This window comes from Saccoglossus kowalevskii, chromosome 21 (assembly GCF_978046115.1).
Source record: "Saccoglossus kowalevskii chromosome 21, keSacKowa6.1, whole genome shotgun sequence".
NCBI classification, from domain to species: domain Eukaryota; kingdom Metazoa; phylum Hemichordata; class Enteropneusta; family Harrimaniidae; genus Saccoglossus; species Saccoglossus kowalevskii.
This window is the reverse complement of record NC_140661.1, coordinates 15,969,461-15,988,796: the sequence shown is the minus strand read 5'-3', so window position 1 is coordinate 15,988,796 and position 19,336 is coordinate 15,969,461. Positions and strand designations below refer to the sequence as shown.

At 34.4% G+C, this 19,336-nt stretch overlaps 2 protein-coding genes across 13 annotated transcripts in view; one reads left to right on the top strand and one right to left on the bottom strand.

Moving 5' to 3' along the window:
• Nucleotides 1–11,483, top strand: part of LOC100366588 (intermembrane lipid transfer protein VPS13A-like) — a 135,933-nt gene extending 124,450 nt beyond the window's left edge. For 7 of the 12 annotated variants that reach the window (XM_085495453.1, XM_085495448.1, XM_085495450.1 and 4 more), the window contains 11 exons: nt 94–289; nt 735–810; nt 1,006–1,169; nt 1,293–1,338; nt 1,962–2,085; nt 2,894–3,103; nt 5,269–5,392; nt 5,500–5,547; nt 6,884–6,982; nt 7,428–7,535; nt 9,457–11,483. In XM_085495453.1, the coding sequence (XP_085351579.1) occupies nt 94–289; nt 735–810; nt 1,006–1,169; nt 1,293–1,338; nt 1,962–2,085; nt 2,894–3,103; nt 5,269–5,392; nt 5,500–5,547; nt 6,884–6,982; nt 7,428–7,535; nt 9,457–9,504 (1,243 nt within the window). In that variant the 3' untranslated portion in view covers nt 9,505–11,483. The remainder of the gene's footprint in view (nt 1–93; nt 290–734; nt 811–1,005; nt 1,170–1,292; nt 1,339–1,961; nt 2,086–2,893; nt 3,104–5,268; nt 5,393–5,499; nt 5,548–6,883; nt 6,983–7,427; nt 7,536–9,456) is intronic. The other 5 variants (XM_085495458.1, XM_085495456.1, XM_085495451.1 and 2 more) reach the window with 3 other exon arrangements.
• Nucleotides 11,484–11,497: 14 nt separating this feature from the next.
• LOC100366742 (hepatocyte growth factor receptor-like) lies at nt 11,498–14,751 on the bottom strand. Its single transcript, XM_006812746.3, has 5 exons — nt 14,569–14,751; nt 14,181–14,290; nt 12,766–12,928; nt 12,381–12,517; nt 11,498–12,158 (listed from the first exon to the last, which is right to left on the bottom strand). The coding sequence occupies exons 1-5, from the start codon at nt 14,743–14,745 to the stop codon at nt 11,981–11,983; spliced, it is 765 nt and encodes a 254-aa protein (XP_006812809.3). The 5' UTR covers nt 14,746–14,751; the 3' UTR covers nt 11,498–11,980.
• Between the last annotated feature and the right edge of the window lie 4,585 nt (nt 14,752–19,336).

The window sequence follows — 19,336 nt, the reverse complement described above, 5'->3', positions numbered from 1 at the left end:
TGCAGCCTGAAATATAATTTTTACGGTATATGTGATGTCATTTCCTTTTTTATGGTTGATTGTTGGATTAATTATTGTTCGTTTATTTCGTAGACTTGGTTTCTTTGAACGTCAACACCAGTTCTATACAACAAATGAGTTGACAGGTGAAGGGATTAAACATTACTCCAGTCAGGCAATCAAGCAAGCATACGTGTTGGTATTAGGTTTGGATGTACTGGGCAATCCATTCGGTTTTGTACGTGGTTTGACTGAGGGTGTCACTGATCTCTTCTATGAACCATACCAGGTAAGTGTCTGTTCTGGATTTAATGATACACATGTGTGCGTTAATGCTTTTATCTTGTGTCAATATTTTGTCTTTTGACATACCTAGCCATTGAGAGCGTTGTTTTTCAAATATACAGATTAATTTCCCAATGTTTCTATTCCTTGTGGTGAATCTTTATAGTATGGCAGAAATCCAGAATTGTTTCATAATGATGTCATATTTTGCAATACCGCCCTCTGTGTCAGGTTTAGTTTATACGATAAATCCATGATTAAGAACAGAAGTCTGTAACATAAAATTTTTTATCTGCAATAACCACTGACATACCTTGGTTACATTAGTCAGGGGAACAGTAATCCTGGGAGAATTGAACACAGCAGAAATTTTTGTCTATGGTCTATAGTATATATCTATATTTTTGGGTCTTGAATCCAAGAGTCAACAGTCTTTGTTTATTTCCCAGGGTGCAGTACAAGGTCCTGAAGAATTTGCTGAAGGTTTAGCACTTGGTGTTCGCAGCTTATTCGGTCATGCTGTTGGTAGGTTACATATTTTATGATGCTTGTGTATGGTATTTTCTTCAGTTGTTTTTCTCAAAAAGTTGAAGACATGGAATAATGTAAAATAATTATTATTATTATTAATAATTATCAATTGTTTATCGATGTCTGTTGTCATCACTGATAAAAATAATAAATATATTCCTAAGTACTGTGTTTTTCTCTTGTTGCTAGGTGGGGCTGCTGGTGTTGTTTCTAGGGTAACTGGCACCCTGGGTAAAGGTTTAGCTGCCCTAACAATGGATGAAGAGTACCAGAAGAAGAGACTGAAAGCAATGAATCAGAGACCTGCAGACTTGAAAGAAGGTTTGGCGCGTGGTGGAAAGGGATTAGTCATGGTATGTAAATTATATCTGAAGAATGGTTTCTCAAACTTCCAAGCTCTGACTATTCACTAAAGCTAAGGCATTCTTATACAATTAAATGAGTATGAAATTGAAACAATCTTTTTCTTTTCATAGGGCTTTGTTGAAGGTGTCAGTGGAATTGTGGTACAACCCGTTAAAGGTATTTCAATTTTTGTCAACTTTTGTCACCATACAGAAAATAAACTTGTATAATTTGAATCAAGATCTATAGCAACTAAAAATGTATGTCCATTTGGTTCAAAATTAACAAATTAGAAACCAGTTACTTGTAGCATAGTGGTTGTCGCTTCAGACTTATGATCGGTAGACCCAAGTTCAAATCCTACCTTAGGCTGAATATCCAAAGGATCGACTCCTACCCTGGGTGAGTGTGCCACAGACTCAATGGGAAGGCATGTAGGCATGTAGTCATGTAGTCCCAAACATGAATATGACTTCTGTGGCAAAAATGCATTATGTGTCAGCACTTGCAATTTGCACATTCAAAACAGAAAAAAAGTCAGGAGAGACAACAGTGACACTCAATGTCCAGAACTGTCGCCTGGCACAAAAATACTTAAAAAAACAAAAACAAAAACAAATAAATTATGGAAAAATGTATGAGAGTGTGCAAAATGTTGTGCATCATGATTTTTGAGAAAAAATATGAGATACAGAGATGTAATTTGTGGTGTTATATAAACAGGTAAAATTAACAGTCATAAATATGCCAACATCATTTGTTTAAATTGCAAACAGTCAAATACTTTGTTCAACTCGCAGGTGCCAAGAAAGAGGGAGCTGCAGGCTTCTTCAAGGGTGTTGGTAAAGGCCTTGTTGGAGTTGTTGCCAAGCCGACTGGTGGTGTCATTGACATGGCTAGCAGTGCATTTGATGGAATACGTAGGTATGTTAACAACCCAATATATCGTTTTAAAGATTTCTGATTGGTATAATACGTCACTTGTCTCTCTTTACTGCAGACTAGATTGGTTATGTTTAGTACACTGCAGTGTATAACCCTAAAAAAATTAAATTTTGTCTCTTTCAAATTAATAATAAGATGTTGTTATTGTTTCTTATTTCTTAAGAATTTTGTCACTGATCTGATTAGTTCTAGTAATTATGTGTGTCTCTACGTATCAACCTCTAGTGGCAAAGTGCTGTGCTTTGTCAGAGCAATGATTTGTGATGTGTTTAGTAGTCCAGTCATTATCATGATAAATATGGCAGATATCTCATGAACAAGACATACGTCAGGACAATGTAAACACTATGGTCTACCTTCGATCATTTCACTCAGCAATGTTTCAGTGCTTTGGCACGAAATGGGTCGCTTTGCGTTGAATGTTTACATGAACTTTGTAGAAAAACTGCTTCAAACATAACTGTTATTACTGCTATCATTTGTTATAGACTAATTTAAGGTAGAAGCCTACTCATCAATAAAAATAGTCATATTTTCTTATTTCTAACCATTGTTTTGAAACGTGTGCCCTCCAAAATCCATGGTTTCTTGGAAAAGAATGTTGGCACCTGCCGAGATCCTGTAATGTGGAAATAGCAGATATGTTAACATTAACAGAGGATTTTTATTCAAAACAATTATAGTAATAAAGAGACCTTAAGATTTAGATCAAAAACAAGTTATAGGGCTCTTTTCCCTATGTTTACAATTACAAAATTCTGACAATTATTTTTTTTGCTTGTCACAGAGTCGCTGAGTTCAGTGAGGAAATACGGCCATTACGACCACCAAGGTTGATTCATGATGATGGCATCGTCAGACCATATGTTAAAAAAGAGGCTCAAGGCTATGGAATTTTTATTGAAACTGAAAAAGGCAAATTTGTTATCACAGACAAGTACTATGCCCATGCTGTGGTAACCAAAGATGGTCGATGCGTATTGCTGGTTACAAATAGGTAAGTTTTTATTTTATATTAATTTTTGACTCCCGTGTGCGAAGCACACAATGGGAGTCTTTGAAGTTACCCTGTTTGTATGGGTGGGTGTGTGTGTGTGTCCGTTCCACTGACATCTCAAGAACCATATGTTGGCTTTTAATGAACTAATGCGCAGATTTTATTAGGATTTGGTTGAAATCCATGCATATTAATTACCTATTTTGCATGATAATTAGCTAATTTTTACCTTTTCCACTGATATCTCAGGTACTAATCATCACATTTCAATGAAACTTACATAGATACATAGACGATGCACAGGCAGATATGTGAAATATTAATTACCTAGTTTGCATAATTAATCAATTTTCAGATTTTTGATATTTCAAGTACTATTACTTCATTACTTTTCAATGAAACGTGGTACATAGATGCTCTAGAACAATACAAAGATCTGATTAAATTTAAGTAAAAATGTGTGTATATTAATCAACTAATTTGCATAATTAGTTATTTTTTACTTTTACACTGATATCGCTCGTACTAATTATCCCATTTCAATGAATCTTGGTACATAGATGTTCAAGGACAATGCACATACCTGATTAGTTTTGGGTTAAAATCTGTGCATATTAATTAACTAATTGGCATAATTAGCCAATTTTCAGCTTTTACACAGATATCACATGTACTAATTATTCCAGTTCAATGAAACTTAGTACATTGATGCTCCAGAACAATGTACAGACCCAATCAGTTTTGAGTTAAAATCAGATCATATTAATTACCTAATTTGCATAATAAATCATAATTTTTTATTCTAATCACACTTCAATGAAACTTTGTACATAGATGGTCTGTGATAGTACTTATCTTAATTCAATGAATCTTGGTACATACATGTATGTGCTCTAACAGAATGTGATGATCAAATTAGTTTTAGGTTTATATACATCTATAATAATTACCTAATTTGCATAATAATTTACTTTTCCGTTTTCCACTAATTTAGTTAGGATTAATCATCATATTATAATGAAACTTTGTACATGTGCGCACTGAAACAATATACAGACCTAAATCTATGCATAATAATTGCTTAATTGTATAATAATTCATTTGGTTCATTGAGGTAATCCACAGACATGATTAGTTTAATGTTGATACATGTAAACATGCATATTGATTATCTATTATAATGTGAATCACAGTTTTTTTCATGTTATGCATGTCAAATAGCAAATCTTAAATTTTCGATTAATTTTAATGTGTCTCCAATACTCTCTGCACACGGGAGTTTTTCTAAGCTTTCTTATTATAAATAAAAAACTCATTAAATAATAGTAAATAATAAAGTTTGATGACCACTATTCTTTGTAAAACAAAAGAATATTAAATTTGTGTAATGGCTCTGCCAATCATGCGTCTAATGCCCTCTTGAGATGGAGGAATGTAATTACTTTGTTTTAATTTTATTACTGTAAATTGCATTCATTTTTACTAAGATTTAATTTCTATTGTGATATTAAAAGCATATTCGAAAGGATTGAAATTTATGGACTTTCCAGCATACATGAAGCTTTGATTTCATTTCACTTAATACTATAGAGATGAGGGTATTCACTGGATTTAATTTTTGCTTGCTGCTCTGAGATAGAAACAATACATCCCACTGTTTGTTAACTTAGTATATTTACTAGGATTTAATCTAGCTGATTTAGCTGTCAAGGAAATGAGAGAAAATAAAATGCAGTTAATAAATGCACCATATACTGTAAAGTGGTTAATTATTAACTGGGTTTAAATTTTGTATATTACGCTGACTGGAAAATGCCAGTTAAAACCCAGTGAATATGTGAAATTTAGCATGGAACACATTATCTAAATGATAAAAAGGTGAATTTAAAACCCACTGAAATTGCCTGAAATGGTAAATCAGCAAAATTTAAACCCAGTGAAAATTAGTCATTTTACAGTACATGTACATGAAAAGTATCAATGACAACAGCAAAATTAAAATCCAGTGCATACTTGATGTGTTTACAGTAATGACCCATTAATATCACTCACATCTAATTTTTAATCACTGCCAAGCTACGGGGTCTTTGTTACTTGTTTTAATTTATCATAGTGAAAAATATATACTCCAATTCCATTTAACAATTTTTCTGATTCCTTTTTAGGAGACTACTGTTTGTAAGTAAGGGTGATCTACTCGGCCATTGGAACTGTGAGTGGCAACATACATATGCTATGTTAAAAGAACCCCCAGTGCTGACTGAGAAAGGAATCACCATTTTACTGAAGGTAAGTAACCAATCTATGAATCAATCAGGCTTATTTTAAAATTCAATTAAACCGTAAATTGGACTGATGTTAGCATCTCTAACAAATCTCACAAATTTTGTTGCAAGGCTGAGGCAATGTTTATTGAGGAAACCAAACGAAGGGGGCGTCGTAATGTGAGTATGATACGCTGTAATAAGTGAATGCTGGGTTACTCTGGGCAGCATGTGGATCTACCGGTATGCAGAGACATGACTATACCTCATATACCTCACTCTTTCCTCATTCCTTCGTCTTTTCTTGCAGATCATAAATCTGTTGTGTTCAACCTAATTTTAACCATTTTTTGTTGGAAATTGATTCTTAATGTTGTTTGTCACATTGTTACACCCATGAGGAGAAAATTATGATCATTAAATCTGTTGTATAAGCTTATTGGATTAACTGTGCCTACTGGTATAAACAGAATGTGTCCATTACCTTTACTGAAACCATTATCATATTCATGCATTTTCTTTTGTGTAAATATGCAAAGTGTTCCTGTCAGATTATGCAATTTTTCAGACAAAATCGATGATAATATTAATAAATACGTTTTTTATATATTCAAATACTACAAAACTACACTTAACACATTGACAGCCTCTGTTCATTTCGTTAAATATTTATTTGTTTAACTTAGATATTATTCACGCATTTCATAACTAGTTATTTCTTTCTTTGGGTTGATAAGGTCTGTTTAGATTGTAATTTTTGCATCATCAGAAATACCATTTTGGTATTGCCCATTGATTCTAAGTTTTGAATCAGTTAAATATACAATTTTTGTCAGATTTATTTATCTTTGTGTAAAATATCTTTCATGCACAAATACATGTATGATATTTTCTCACTAGAATAGGTTATATTTGTAGCTTCATGTAGATCAAGAACCCTCTGTACAAACAATGTTGTTGTACTTAGTACCTTTGCCAGGGATTATGTTAAATGCCTTTTATATTAACTTTATATTGTTTGGAAGCAGACTTCACCTTTTACCCAGTATGCTGATTTCAAATAAGAAAGTTGGTAGTAGACACATATATAAAATAAAGTATAACATGAAAAATGTCACTCTTGATGATTGGTTTTGAGACCATGTATGATAATATGAGGTTGACAGAAGAATACTGCAAAGTATGCACTTTGGCAGTGTATAGATGTAGTCGCATATCATATTAACTGCATAGTATACTTGTATTGCACATTTTCCATAATTACATTCACAATCAACTGCATTGCCATATACTGTAAACTGTTAATTTGATGATCGCAAGACACATTTTCGTGAAAGTCACTGACACGCATTATACATGTAAGTCAACAGAGAAATTTTCATTGCTACAAAATGTTGTGATTTTCACTGACTCTTGAGATTCGCAAACATTTGTCTTATGTAAATTGAATCATAATAAAACCATAATCAAGACAAAGTAAATTCCATAACATAAAAAATGTGCTATGTTGTTACAGGATGATGGCCAGAAGAAAAAGAGAGGTTTCGGGAGTTTCTTCGGAGGTGCAGCCTCAACTGGCAAGATTGTTACAATAAGTGATAGCAAGACTGCACAGGTAGAATTGTTTTGAAAAATTTGTTTTAAATGTACTGTTATCCTTTTAAATGTTAGTCACTTGGGGCCAAGGTTTGACTTAATGTATTTGCTGTTTTTATCTATCAACTAAAAACGAATCACCTAAAGTTACAAATGCTAGTAGTATAATAGCTTGGTTTGAATATTTATTTGCATGAAAAAATAATTAACGAATTAACGAAACATTTTAATTAAAATTAGTTTTTAAAATCGATTTTGCAGCATTTGCATGAAAATGGTAATTTTTATAGTATAACCTCTGCCCCCAGTTGCACTATAATATTTGGGAAATCTTGTGTTCATCATTTCCTCCGTCATCTTTCTCCGGGATCCTGCTCATATTCCTCACCATTCTTGCGTTCTCCTTTTTCTCTCCTCTATACATTTTTTCATCTGTTTTGTAACCTATCTGAACTCTTTAAAAGCCTGAAACCCCAAAAAAGAAGAAAAAGAAGAGAGGTTTTGCCTCTCTGTTCAGTCGGGGATCTCGCAACAAAGTTCACATTCTTCTTGAGGACAGGAAAGAAGCCCAGGTAACTCTGTTAAAAATATTGCCCGAGAATCAGAGTGTTTTCCTTTTGTCCTAACCTTGAAGCTATTAATTCCCTGCTTTGTAGATAGATCCTGAGCAATACTGTCATCATCTATTTTGATTTTAGATTTTAGATGGCTGAGAAGTGGAAGCCGTGTGGGCAGGATCACTAAGTCTAATCCACTAAGAGTAGCAGTTCAGCAGCATTTAAGTTTCTCCAAAAGTTGACAGTGTTGCTCTTTTCCTTAGATATTTAGTCGCTGTAACCCTGCTCTTCTATTGGCTTGCCCAAAGCTTGTAATACTAATAATAGAGAACAGTCATTGTAGAAAAACTAAAAGTCTGTTGTTTCCTCAATAATACTGTACATATTCACTACGATTGAATTGTGATGAGGGTTGTCAGGGAGACCCAGGCTACTATGTTTCACATTCCTCATCTGCATTCATTCCATTTCTTTCCTTCTATCCTCTTCTATTGATGTGTAATAATTTATATTGAACACATGTAACACTTTTGTTATTCAACATTACCGGTAATATACATGCTGAGTTGTGAGTTATCATAAAGAAATTAACTTTTTTGTGGTGCACAGAATGATATTCATCCAAGAAATACCGAATTTCACAAATGTGTCAGCACTTGAATAGGCCTGTATATGAACCCCAGAAAGTCACACATCCTGGTACTTGTCGGGGGTACAAATTCACTATCGATGGGAATTTCTTGAATATTTATCCCCGAAATACAAGCAGTTGTCATTGAAGTTCAAAAACAGATCGATGTATGATATTGGTAATTATTGCTGTAAAAGGCAGAAATATACCTCCACAAATACTAGTATGTGTGACATGGATATATGCCTCTTAACATGTAACGCATATCAGTGATTGAACATGCATGTCCACATACATACAATGTAGTTCTGGCTGTAGAGAATAACAGAGCACAGTGGATAGATAGACAGGCTGTGTTGCTGAGTTGCACTGATTCAACCCCTGTCACAAACATTGTTTCTTCATCTGATTTTATTGTGTGTGATAAAAAAATCACTTTTACTTTGTGATAATAATTAAAACTGGGGTTATATATCAACATGCAAGATCTATGAAAAACAATGAATATCTAATTTATGTAAATACCGGTAGTTTATTTTTTGGATTGACAAACTGAGTAAATATCTTTGTATATGCATCACTGGTGTACATCTATGTACTAGTAGGACCACATTTAAATTAATGAAAGACACAAAACAAATTCTGGTAATTATCTAATACAATATTATGTGAATAGCTGCTAATCAAGAAAATCTAGTTTTCCTTTATTTGTATCTTGAATAAAATAAAACCAAATATACACCCATTGATAGTTTTCTGGTAAAACCTTCATACAGTAGTTTTACAGGTATTTGAACACAGGACATATGTCCTATCAGAAAGCTTATCTTAAATATATAAAACATGGGCGAAACAAACATCTAGTGCAAACTTGTAGATAGCCAATAAATGCACTGTTATTACTATACATTCAACAAAAACATGCAAATCTTTACCCTGTTGAGTGCATGCCAGATATTTTTCCCCACACATAATTTGGTGCAAATATTTTCCCATTTCATAAAATTGTCACTGAATTCCATCATCATTTTCGACACTACAGACAGTTTCAGATATTGCTTTTAGTTTTTAATCAAAGAGGTTTGTCAATTTATGTTAACATTTTATGCATGGAAGAGCAAACTTTGGTAACTCGTTTTGTTGATGGTTCCAAAAGTTTACGATGATGCTTCAAAGGGTTAAAGAGATATTTACAGTGCTAGGATAATACAAACAACATAGTGTCTATTATTCACATATTATAAGCCCTTTATTCGATTAGCTGATATCAACAATGAGTGCTAATATAATTTGTTTTCTTTTCAGTGGCTTATTGGAAAGATACATGAGGCAATGGCAAAAAGTGGTGTGTAATGATAACCTGAATGTTGATGTCTCTTTTTTTCTACACAACCAAATCATGACGTCAAAAGATCGATGTCGGATAAAAAACTTAATTCCTTTAGTTTTTTTTTCCAAACCCCCCTATCCCCCACTGAAACTTAATTGATAAGTATTGGTCATGGCGTCAGACTACATTCACCATTAAATACAAATTGATAATCGAACAGTAGTTGGTTGTCGGGTGGGTGTAAAAAGATTTTACAAATGCACCTCATTTTGACGCACAGATTTACACTCGAAACAAACCATTTTTCTGTGTTTTTTTTCCCTTTTCGGTTATATCTGTCTATGACTGAATAGAAAAAAAAAAACGAACTACAAATACTCCAAGATTTTTTTAACTTCATTAAAAAAATAAAATCGTTTTTGTAGGATGGAAACTTTTTGAGGTCAAAACCCCCCACCCCCAAACTAAAGGAAATAAGTTTTTTATCCGACATCAATCTTTTGACGTCGTCCCTAAGGCAACTCTGGTCATGCTGAAAGTTGAATTCAGAGCTTTACCACCTTAACGGATGGGGCACATTGCATGTAATGATCCTTAGCTCATCTGGTAGATCTAAACAAGTTATAAACACAGAACAGAATGTAATATTGGTAATAATATAATGTTTATATTTGTCACTGTACATTTCTCATGTTTTTTTTAGCTCATCTGCTATACTTTAGTTATTTTTAACACCTTATATGGTGTCTTGAGCACAATGTAATTCATTATCCAATAACCTTCAAGTTTTAAATCATGTGATTAAGTAATTATTTATTTGTTCTTACGTTTTTTACTTTTACTTGACTACATTTTTAGTTTCACATACAGATAATTGAAACAGTATTTACAGTGCATAGATTACCTTATTTGCGAAAGCTGCCCAAACGACCAATGGTACATGTGTGTAAACTGATATGTACATAATAGAATGAGCATTTAAATGCAGTCAATTCTATGTGTCACGGTACAGTTAATAAAGTAATTTAATAGTTAATAGTAATTGAATTTCAGGGCGAACAATGTCTGATTCACACTACACAATAATTACTTAAATGATGTCAATGCTGTTATATAAAATTAAATTTGTAAGACTGGAACAATGCAGGTAATGCTTTGTTATGCCATAAGATTGTGGACTTCTACTGATAAAATAACATTCATACCAAGGCTTTAGTGTAAACTGATACAGTAGAAATCGTGTAAGTAATCTAGAATATGATTGGTTTTCAAAACATATTCCTTGACTTTAGGCACACTCTTGTCCCTCCACTGTGGGATTCTTTCAAGAGTAAGTTATAAAAGGCCAAGGTCAAGCCTTCCGTGGATACAGGATAAATACAATTTTTTTTTCTCAACCTTTTTCAAGTGTGGTTTTTGTTTTTTGATTTCCATATATTATAGAATGTAAGTCCTAAAAAAGAAGTTTATACAGAACTGACATATTATAACATGATTTGTTTTAAGCAAAAGACTTTCGATTTGAAATGTGTACAGTTTTGCACAGGATTTGTTTTCCATACTGTCATATTAAGCACCGCCATTGAGAATATGGAGCTGTGGTTGTAGACAAATTAGAGGGGAAATGTGTAGGGTCATGCTTGCACTATATAGATCACTAACTGTGTCATTTATGACAAGCCCCTGGATCAAGAGTATTTGTTCTTGTTTGTGCCAAGTTTTTATTTCTATGCACGTTTTAATTAAGATCTTGCCAGTAACTAGTAATGTAATTTTAGTCTATGATGGTGTACTGCTCACGAGTTATTTACATTGGAAATTTTTAAAGTGTTTCACAGTGCTTCATTTATTTTCCTCATAAAAAACTGGTATCTCTCTTACAGTATTCGACTGAGATATCACTGCTTTTGAGTATGGTTTGTGCTGGTTTCTACTTATGTAGACCTGTTACATTTATTAAGTTGAATGCATAGTAATAAAGCAATGAATAAACTAACAATAACAGTTGTGTGATGATTTGTCTTTTTCACTAAGTTTTACCGATTTAATTGGTCTGAACAAAAACGCTAATATATTACAGGATCGTGAAACTCGGGTATAGGGAGCAGGGGGATTTTCCCGCGACCTCTGTTAGTGTGGAACATTCTATTCTACGACTGTTACTTTTTTTCTAGTAGTTTATGTAGCACGTTTTTGTTGTATTAATTGTTCACAATTTACTAGGTCAGATTGTTCAGTCCACAAACTACATTCTTGTTTGATAACTCTTCAAGAAAATACAATCAAATTCACACAGACAAGTTTATGTTCTACTTCTCATAATGCGTTGCTTGATATGTTCTCGTCCGTCAAAAAAACGTAATTATTTTTTTTCCACCTGAAATAAATCTCCAAAATTCGTTACATCAAATAAAATACCACAATTGTCTGTTTCTGCGTAGTGTTTCTGTGACGTTTGGCTGTACCCTACCAGTCAGTCCCGATCCATATGGTAAAACATTACTGTTGATCTGGATAATCGAATATAGGTGTTTGGTCATACGGCGTCAGGTAATCCGCTGATGGATGATTCTCCATTGGTACTGACTGCAATAACTTTTCTAAATCGCGGACAATTGTGTGAAAATTTGGTCTTTCATTTGGGTCATCTTCCCAGCACTTCTGCATTAATCTATATCTAAAAAAATGTAACAGTGGATTTCATTATGCACTATATGGTACACTGTTGAGTTGGATATGCGATCTCCCTAGCACATTCAGAAATATGTCCGCCAGCAAGACGTTATATGTAGGGATATTGAATTCAAACATTTTGGTTCGTATACAGCCAAAAGCTATCTCTGTACTGTATTTCGATGTTCTAAAGAATATTGTAGCGGAATGAAATCAAATAACTTACAGTTCATCCGGGGCATACATGGGTTTCTGAAGCCTGTTTCCTTTATTCAGATAATTCAGTATGTCCCAACTCTGAACAGCACCGTATGGTGTTTCTCCACGCGTCAACAACTCCCATAATAGTATTCCAAATGCCCACTGTGAAACAACATACATGCACAGTTTATAACTTTCAAAAGATTCACAATTGAGTTGCTCTTACGTGAATATTTTCGAAAGTTCTCGGTAAATATTCACGGGATAAATACGATAATGCATTCTATTTCAATTTGAAATAACATTGTTACATTAAACAGGTATTTCGATTTCTTTATTTTCGATATAATTCACTGGGTTAGGTTACACCAACACAATATATAGATTTAGATCCATGGACTATGTCTTACCACATCACTCTTGCTTGTGTAGATTTTCTTTCGGAAACTTTCAGGAGCCATCCACCTAACTGGTAGCTGGACACTTTTGTCCAAGGATGAATAATAATCACTTTCATAGAGGTCTCTGGACAATCCAAAGTCTGAAACCTTCACGACTTCCTTTTCATCCACCCTAGGAGAAGTATTATTTGAATTTAGGTACAAATCACAGAGAAACGTCATGTGAATTGCTCAAATGAAAACTGAATTTGCATTTTTTCAATCCCCAAATAAAAAAAAAAGTGTAAAATTCCCAGAATATTGGCTATTTTTTTATGAAGTGGCAATAGCTGTTGTAAAATCCCAACAGTTTTTATTTAAATATAATCACAAAAAGATCGACCAAATCGTACCTAAAAATTGTTTTACGCACAATTGCATGGGGAAAATGGCATAAAATACGATGTGAAAAGTATAGTCGAGTAGTCGCCATTTCGTTTGAATCGTCAAGGTGATGGAAACCATAGAAAAATATGACGCATAATGACCATTATTATGAGAAGTGACACGTATAACCTCAGTGAGACACAATCAGAGCAGGACTTAGATTCTCCAGATGGCTACATGACATTTCGCATGACGTAATCAACGATGACGACCTCTTTTTTTCACTTGCAAGTGATTCAATGTACTACGTCGGTATATAGCGTAAATTCTATGCATGACGTAATCCACGACGACGACCTCTTTTTTTCACTTGCAAGTGATTCAATGTACTACGTCGGTATATAGCGTAAATTCTATGCTTACAGTGTTCACATTTCGGCGATTGTCGTTACAAATTTGCACTAATGACAAGGAAATGTTTTTTTTTTCAAATATTAATCAGAGAAAAAAAAAGATCGATAATTACAGCTATTGCTGCTTTAAACAATTTAGGAACACAGTGCAAGCTCTTTTTCCTGGTCATGGTCAGTCTGTAAGTGTATCTATATATCAACATTGTTTTCCACACGTGTCGAAATCACTTGTCCCCACTTTGTCTGGAGTGCTCGTACTAACACTCAATAACCATTGACATACATAAACCTCGTGACTGACTCAGTCTGTCCTCCGGGGAGAATATTCCATTATTTGATCAATTTCAGTTGCAGGTTACAGTTTTGCACAAGGTCACACGAAATAATTAGTATTCTGCTCTGCTCTAAAACTAAAAAAAAAATCCTTGCCATATTAAGTACCAATCACAAAACGTTTTATTAAAGTTGTTAACAATATTAGTTCCTTTATCACAAAGTAAGCGACAATATTAATTGACGTTCACTGTATGTAAAACTCCCAGGTGTCAATATGATAACAAATGATTATTAATAATTATCATACTGTAATGTTACATAACGGAACCATTACATTTACTAATATGTCGTGACAACCATGATACATACATGCAATTCCTGGCTGCCAAATCTCGGTGGACACATTTTCTGTCACTGAGATAAGCCATTCCTCTTGCTACGTGCAGGGCATACGTGGCAAGGTTCTTCACAGAAAACACCTGAAATATAGTTTACATTAGTGTGGAATAAGATACGCATTCGATCTAAGACGGAAATGGCTAAAGAGAATTTGTTGAAAGTCCCTTCCAAGTGTGTTCCATGCTCTCTGCTATGCGTCCACAGTTGCAATGAGCTAATGTAATCACCATGGCGAGAAGAAATAGAACACCATTTGAAGACGAAAACCAGTCTCGCAGTTCTCTCTTGCTAAAATTGTGCATAGTAATGTGACCAATACGTGTTACACCGCCCACACAAATCAGAATGTAAGGCTTACTTTATTTGGGTTGTCAATGTATGCCTTGAGATCCCCATTCTTCATAAAAGGTAATACAATTAACGGTGCACCGTCTTTCTCGACACAAACACCAATGAGCGACAGAACATTTGGATGGTCGAAGTCCTTCATCAGTAAACCTTCTTCAATGAATCGCCGTACATCATTGAGATCCATGTCATCTTGTAAGGCAATAAGATACAAGTCAGTTGCACAGGAAATACAGAATTTGATTGGATGACAATATTGAGTATTCATTGTACGCAATAACAGTCTAAAACTCATCAATGAAAACATTACAATGTCAACAGCTGCGGGCCATGTATACCATGTAGCAAGGATATATGAAGTTACGTGTCAGATCCTACCATAAGTAAGGTGATCACTCGCCGAATTAAACAGCGTCAAAATGAGGAAATTAAAAATATGCTGTTTATATCTGTCTCTGGGAATCATGTCTGGTCATTCATGATTGGACAAGGTGACACACGTTTCTCTTAATATACAATTATTAACTTATAAAGTATAATTCGAACTTACTTTTCAAAATTTTTACGGCAACATCTCTTGAATTACGATAGTCCATGTTTTTCGTCTTTAGTGTACCTCTAATAACCATCCCTTTGTGGCCTATTAAGTGAAAATATCACATACTGCATTAATTGGGTGGTAACGAAACTAATTACAAGATTGTACCTGATTGGCTACCTAACCCCGACACCCAACTGTCAGACCAATCAGAGAGCATGAATGTAACTCACAAATACATTTACAAATTATATTTTGATGATAATACTAGAAGTTCTAACTCATCGAATATTTAATTCGTGTTATGTTATGTCTGAAGTTTGAAATCACCTTTTCCGTAAACGTCGTTATAGTGTAATTTCAGTTTCGAACTGTCGATCTTTACACTGTTTACTTTATTCCTCATATCGCTGGTGAGATATGCAAACGGGTCTTTTTTCCAATCGTCGCCAATAACTGAAAATTGAACATACTTGTTAGAGGTAGAGTGCAAATATGACGCAAACACTAGAGGGAGGCACATACGGTCCTCGCTATTTTCCGCAGTGTGGTGTGATCCCTTCACAACACCTATGTGATGCTAAAGAATAATTCTATATAAAACAAGACCATCATCTGTACTGCTGCGAATTTTTAACAGATAAAAAAAATTGTTCCAAAATAGAACTTTTTCTACAAACTACATGACATAGTATGTCTCTGTAAGGCAGTAAGTCATAGAAGACCAAATACGTCAGCTAGACAGCGGAAATACGATACAAAAATACGGCAATATAAACTTTAACCTACGCCCATTTTTCAGTAAATATTTTACTGAATTGTAAATCAAATTTAAACAGATCAGGTAATACTAATACAGATTTTTGACCTGTTATCTCATAAATTATGACTCATTGGAACACATTTCATTTTATATATTACGACTCGCATTTATATAGTTAATATAATCATTAATTGCATTTAAATATAAATACTGTAACATAATTTTACGAATGACAATATAGAAATGTATGCGTTAATTACAGTCAATCAACAACTCACGTGATTGGTAAGTATGATCAAGTTCGTATTTTTCTAGTTTAGCTTTCTCTGCTTTCTTCTCTTCATACCGGTCCCGATAAGTGCAAACGATGCAAATAATGATGGAACTAATAACCAAGATAACCAGCAATGTCACAACAAATGCCAGTAAGATGACAGTTATGCTGATGGTATCATCGTCCTTATACCGAAGATACCCGATGAAGTAAGAATTGGTATCGTATACGCCGACTCGAACCTGTAAGGTAAAGTTGAAAACATTCGTAATGTGTCAAAGAGATACAGCGTTATAACCCGGGATTCCTTTCTTCACTGGTACTGTTATTTCTCTACTATTTTTGTTGTATTACTAGTATATTTGATAAATGATTTAAAGGGAGAGATACATCCACAAGTTTAGCATGAGTATGACACAATTAATTACCTATATCATACAATGGAAAACGATCCGTGTCTTTAAAGTGGGACGTAATTTGCTGAGGTTCACCTACCATAACATGTGGGTGTCCATGGCTTGCTTCATACTCACTTCTCGTCGGAGGTTTTCTTGCCGGGGGTATGCATGTTAATTGGTCGTAATACAGTGATACTATTTTACAGAAACCGGTTCCAACTTGAACTTCAATGTCGCTCTCCTGTGCACCACAATTTAATCGCTCTCCCTGTAATGTCAAGAACACTAAATCAGAGAGCTCTATGTCTACTGAGGTACACATTGATTTTCGAAGACCTCATTGAGGTTATTGCAGATTCGTATACACTCAGAGTTAGGAAAACGACCTTTTATATTTAATTTTTGCTTCAATCATTTCTGGTTGCCAGAAAACCAGCATATATGCTTTCTTAAGAGTAACACATTCAACATTTGCAAAAAAGCTGGCTGCTTACTTACTTACTTCGCTGATATAATGCAACACAACATACCATTGGCAAAATAAACGTTCGCCAAAACACGAAATCATTTCTGTGATCGACCTACCTCTATCACAAGGTATAGTGAAACATCCCCATCATGGACACGGATGTCATTACCATCATCGCCGAATTTGTAGTATACAGGGTTCTCATACACCCGCATTTGCGTGAACTCTGCATCTAAATATTGGTGGATATTCTCCGGTAACCACTCCGTAACTCCGTCAAGGATTAATCCAACCAGGAATTCAATGGATTCACCTGACTGCGGGTCGGAGAGTACTTGGTGGCAGTCATTACTTCTTCGCTTTCTGGTATTCTGGTCATCCGTAATTAACACGTTTGACGTTAGTCGTGGTGAAGGACATGATAGGTGGGTTTTGTTCAAATCTTCACACAGCTGAAGAGAAATGAACAATTTTATCAATAAAAAAAAGTTAATTCAGTTCGATAATTATTTATTTATTGATTGATTGATTGATTGATTGATTTATTTATTTATTTATTTATTTATTTATTTATTTATTTATTTATTTATTTATTTATTTATTTATTTATTTATTTATTTATTTATTTATTTATTTATTTATTTATTTATTTATTTATTTATTTATTTATTTATTTATTACCAGCATTAACAAATATCTGTTCAGTAAGAAAATATAAGAACTATAAATTATAATGTTATGTCCGATTCAGAAAAGTAGATGGGAAATAATTAAACACCTGATTCGAAATCAATTTATGGATGAGGTGCTTTAATGTTTGTTACTCGAATCTGTTTCAAACAGTTGATCGAGTACAAGTGGCAAGTAGAATTTGTTATAATATGACACCGATTGCATAGACGGGCTACCACAACGGGCTGTAGTGTAACTATTTATATACAAAATGAATAAAATAAAAAATAAACGATCCTTACTGTAATGTAGTCACTGACTGTAGTGTTGGTAACCATGGATACAACAAACTTGGGTGCTAAAATTGTATTGAAGCTCGTCCCTCGCACAAGCTGTTTTTCACCTCCGCTGTATACAAAATGTAAGATATCAAATTTAGTTGCCTTTCGTAAATTGTTTATTGGTTGGCAAATGGCCACCGACATCTCGATGAGAGAGAGTTTCGTCACTTGTTTTTGGCCCCCCGCCATCGCGTCTACTGTTCCAATTACCTTGGTTTCTACGGCCATGGGAACAGTAGATATGATCATGGCAATAGAGAATGGCACCCTTTCACTAGCTGATTTTTACTTCCGCTGTAAGAGATCGAATTTAGTTATCTTTCTGAAAATGATTACTAAACCCTCAACTCCATGGTTAAAGAGGGAGGGTCGTCACCTGCGCACGCGCGGGAATTGGGTACCAAGCGATGATAATAACACACGCTAAAACGCAAAGACTCGTGAGTAGACGCTTGTTTGTAAACATTGACACGTTATGGCCATCTGACGCATGCGCAGGTGACCACTCACCACACTTTAATGATTGAATTCTTTTGAACTGAAACGTGCTGTGCAGAAACAAATCATTTATTTTATAACACATGCAGCCTCTACGTCAAATAACTCATTTAGTTGTAAGTATACGAGTCGCAAAAAAGAACAGATATTTATGTAGTGTAGGTGATTAGGAGGTATGGAAGGTGGTAATTAGTGCAAGTCGCGCCTAGGCTAAACCTCATACCAGAAGAGCACATTGGATTGGTGAAAAATTATTGTTTATCAAAACAAATATCGCACATGCGCAGCGCGACCGACGAGCACCACCCGTTAATAAACGAGAGTACAGCTTTCTGCTACTCACTGTATACAATCTCAGATAACTGGTATGAGTATGAAACACATGAATAAGTATACCGAAAGGAACTGTATATCAGTCAGACCAGCGTCTTGAGTATCGGCAGCACGAAGTGGACATTCTAGGGCAAGAATATATTTGTCCATGTTTTGAAACGTTCCCTAAGTTTATAGGGATATTCGGTGTTTTACCAGATCAAAAATCGCGTAATGTGATGTAATGTTTTGAGTAACCGATAATTAATGAATATACAGGAGATACGTGCGAAGCTTACCCAATGAACATCTTCAAAGGTACAATCGACTCTATAGTAGGGTCTACGTCGTACACAAACACTCGCGTACTTCGTCTCGCGAACGTGGTGCCACTGTACTTTATATTGATGACGTCACTGTAAATATTCTGGACAGCAGACGTAGTGCAACCAATCATCGTGGAGTATAGCCTACAATGACATATATATGAACACATTCATATTCACTGTATCT

What these genes read in the sequence shown, in the direction of transcription:
- LOC100366742 (XM_006812746.3), bottom strand. Translation starts at nt 14,745, where the DNA reads ATGGATCTCAATGATGTACGGCGATTCATTGAAGAAGGTTTACTGATG. An exon ending in TTGGCAGCCAGGAATTGCAT is followed by an intron (nt 12,929 to 14,180) that starts GTATGTATCATG and finishes TACTTCTCCTAG; the next exon opens with GGTGGATGAAAAGGAAGTCG. An exon ending in ATGTATGCCCCGGATGAACT is followed by an intron (nt 12,159 to 12,380) that starts GTAAGTTATTTG and finishes ACATTTTTTTAG; the next exon opens with ATATAGATTAATGCAGAAGT.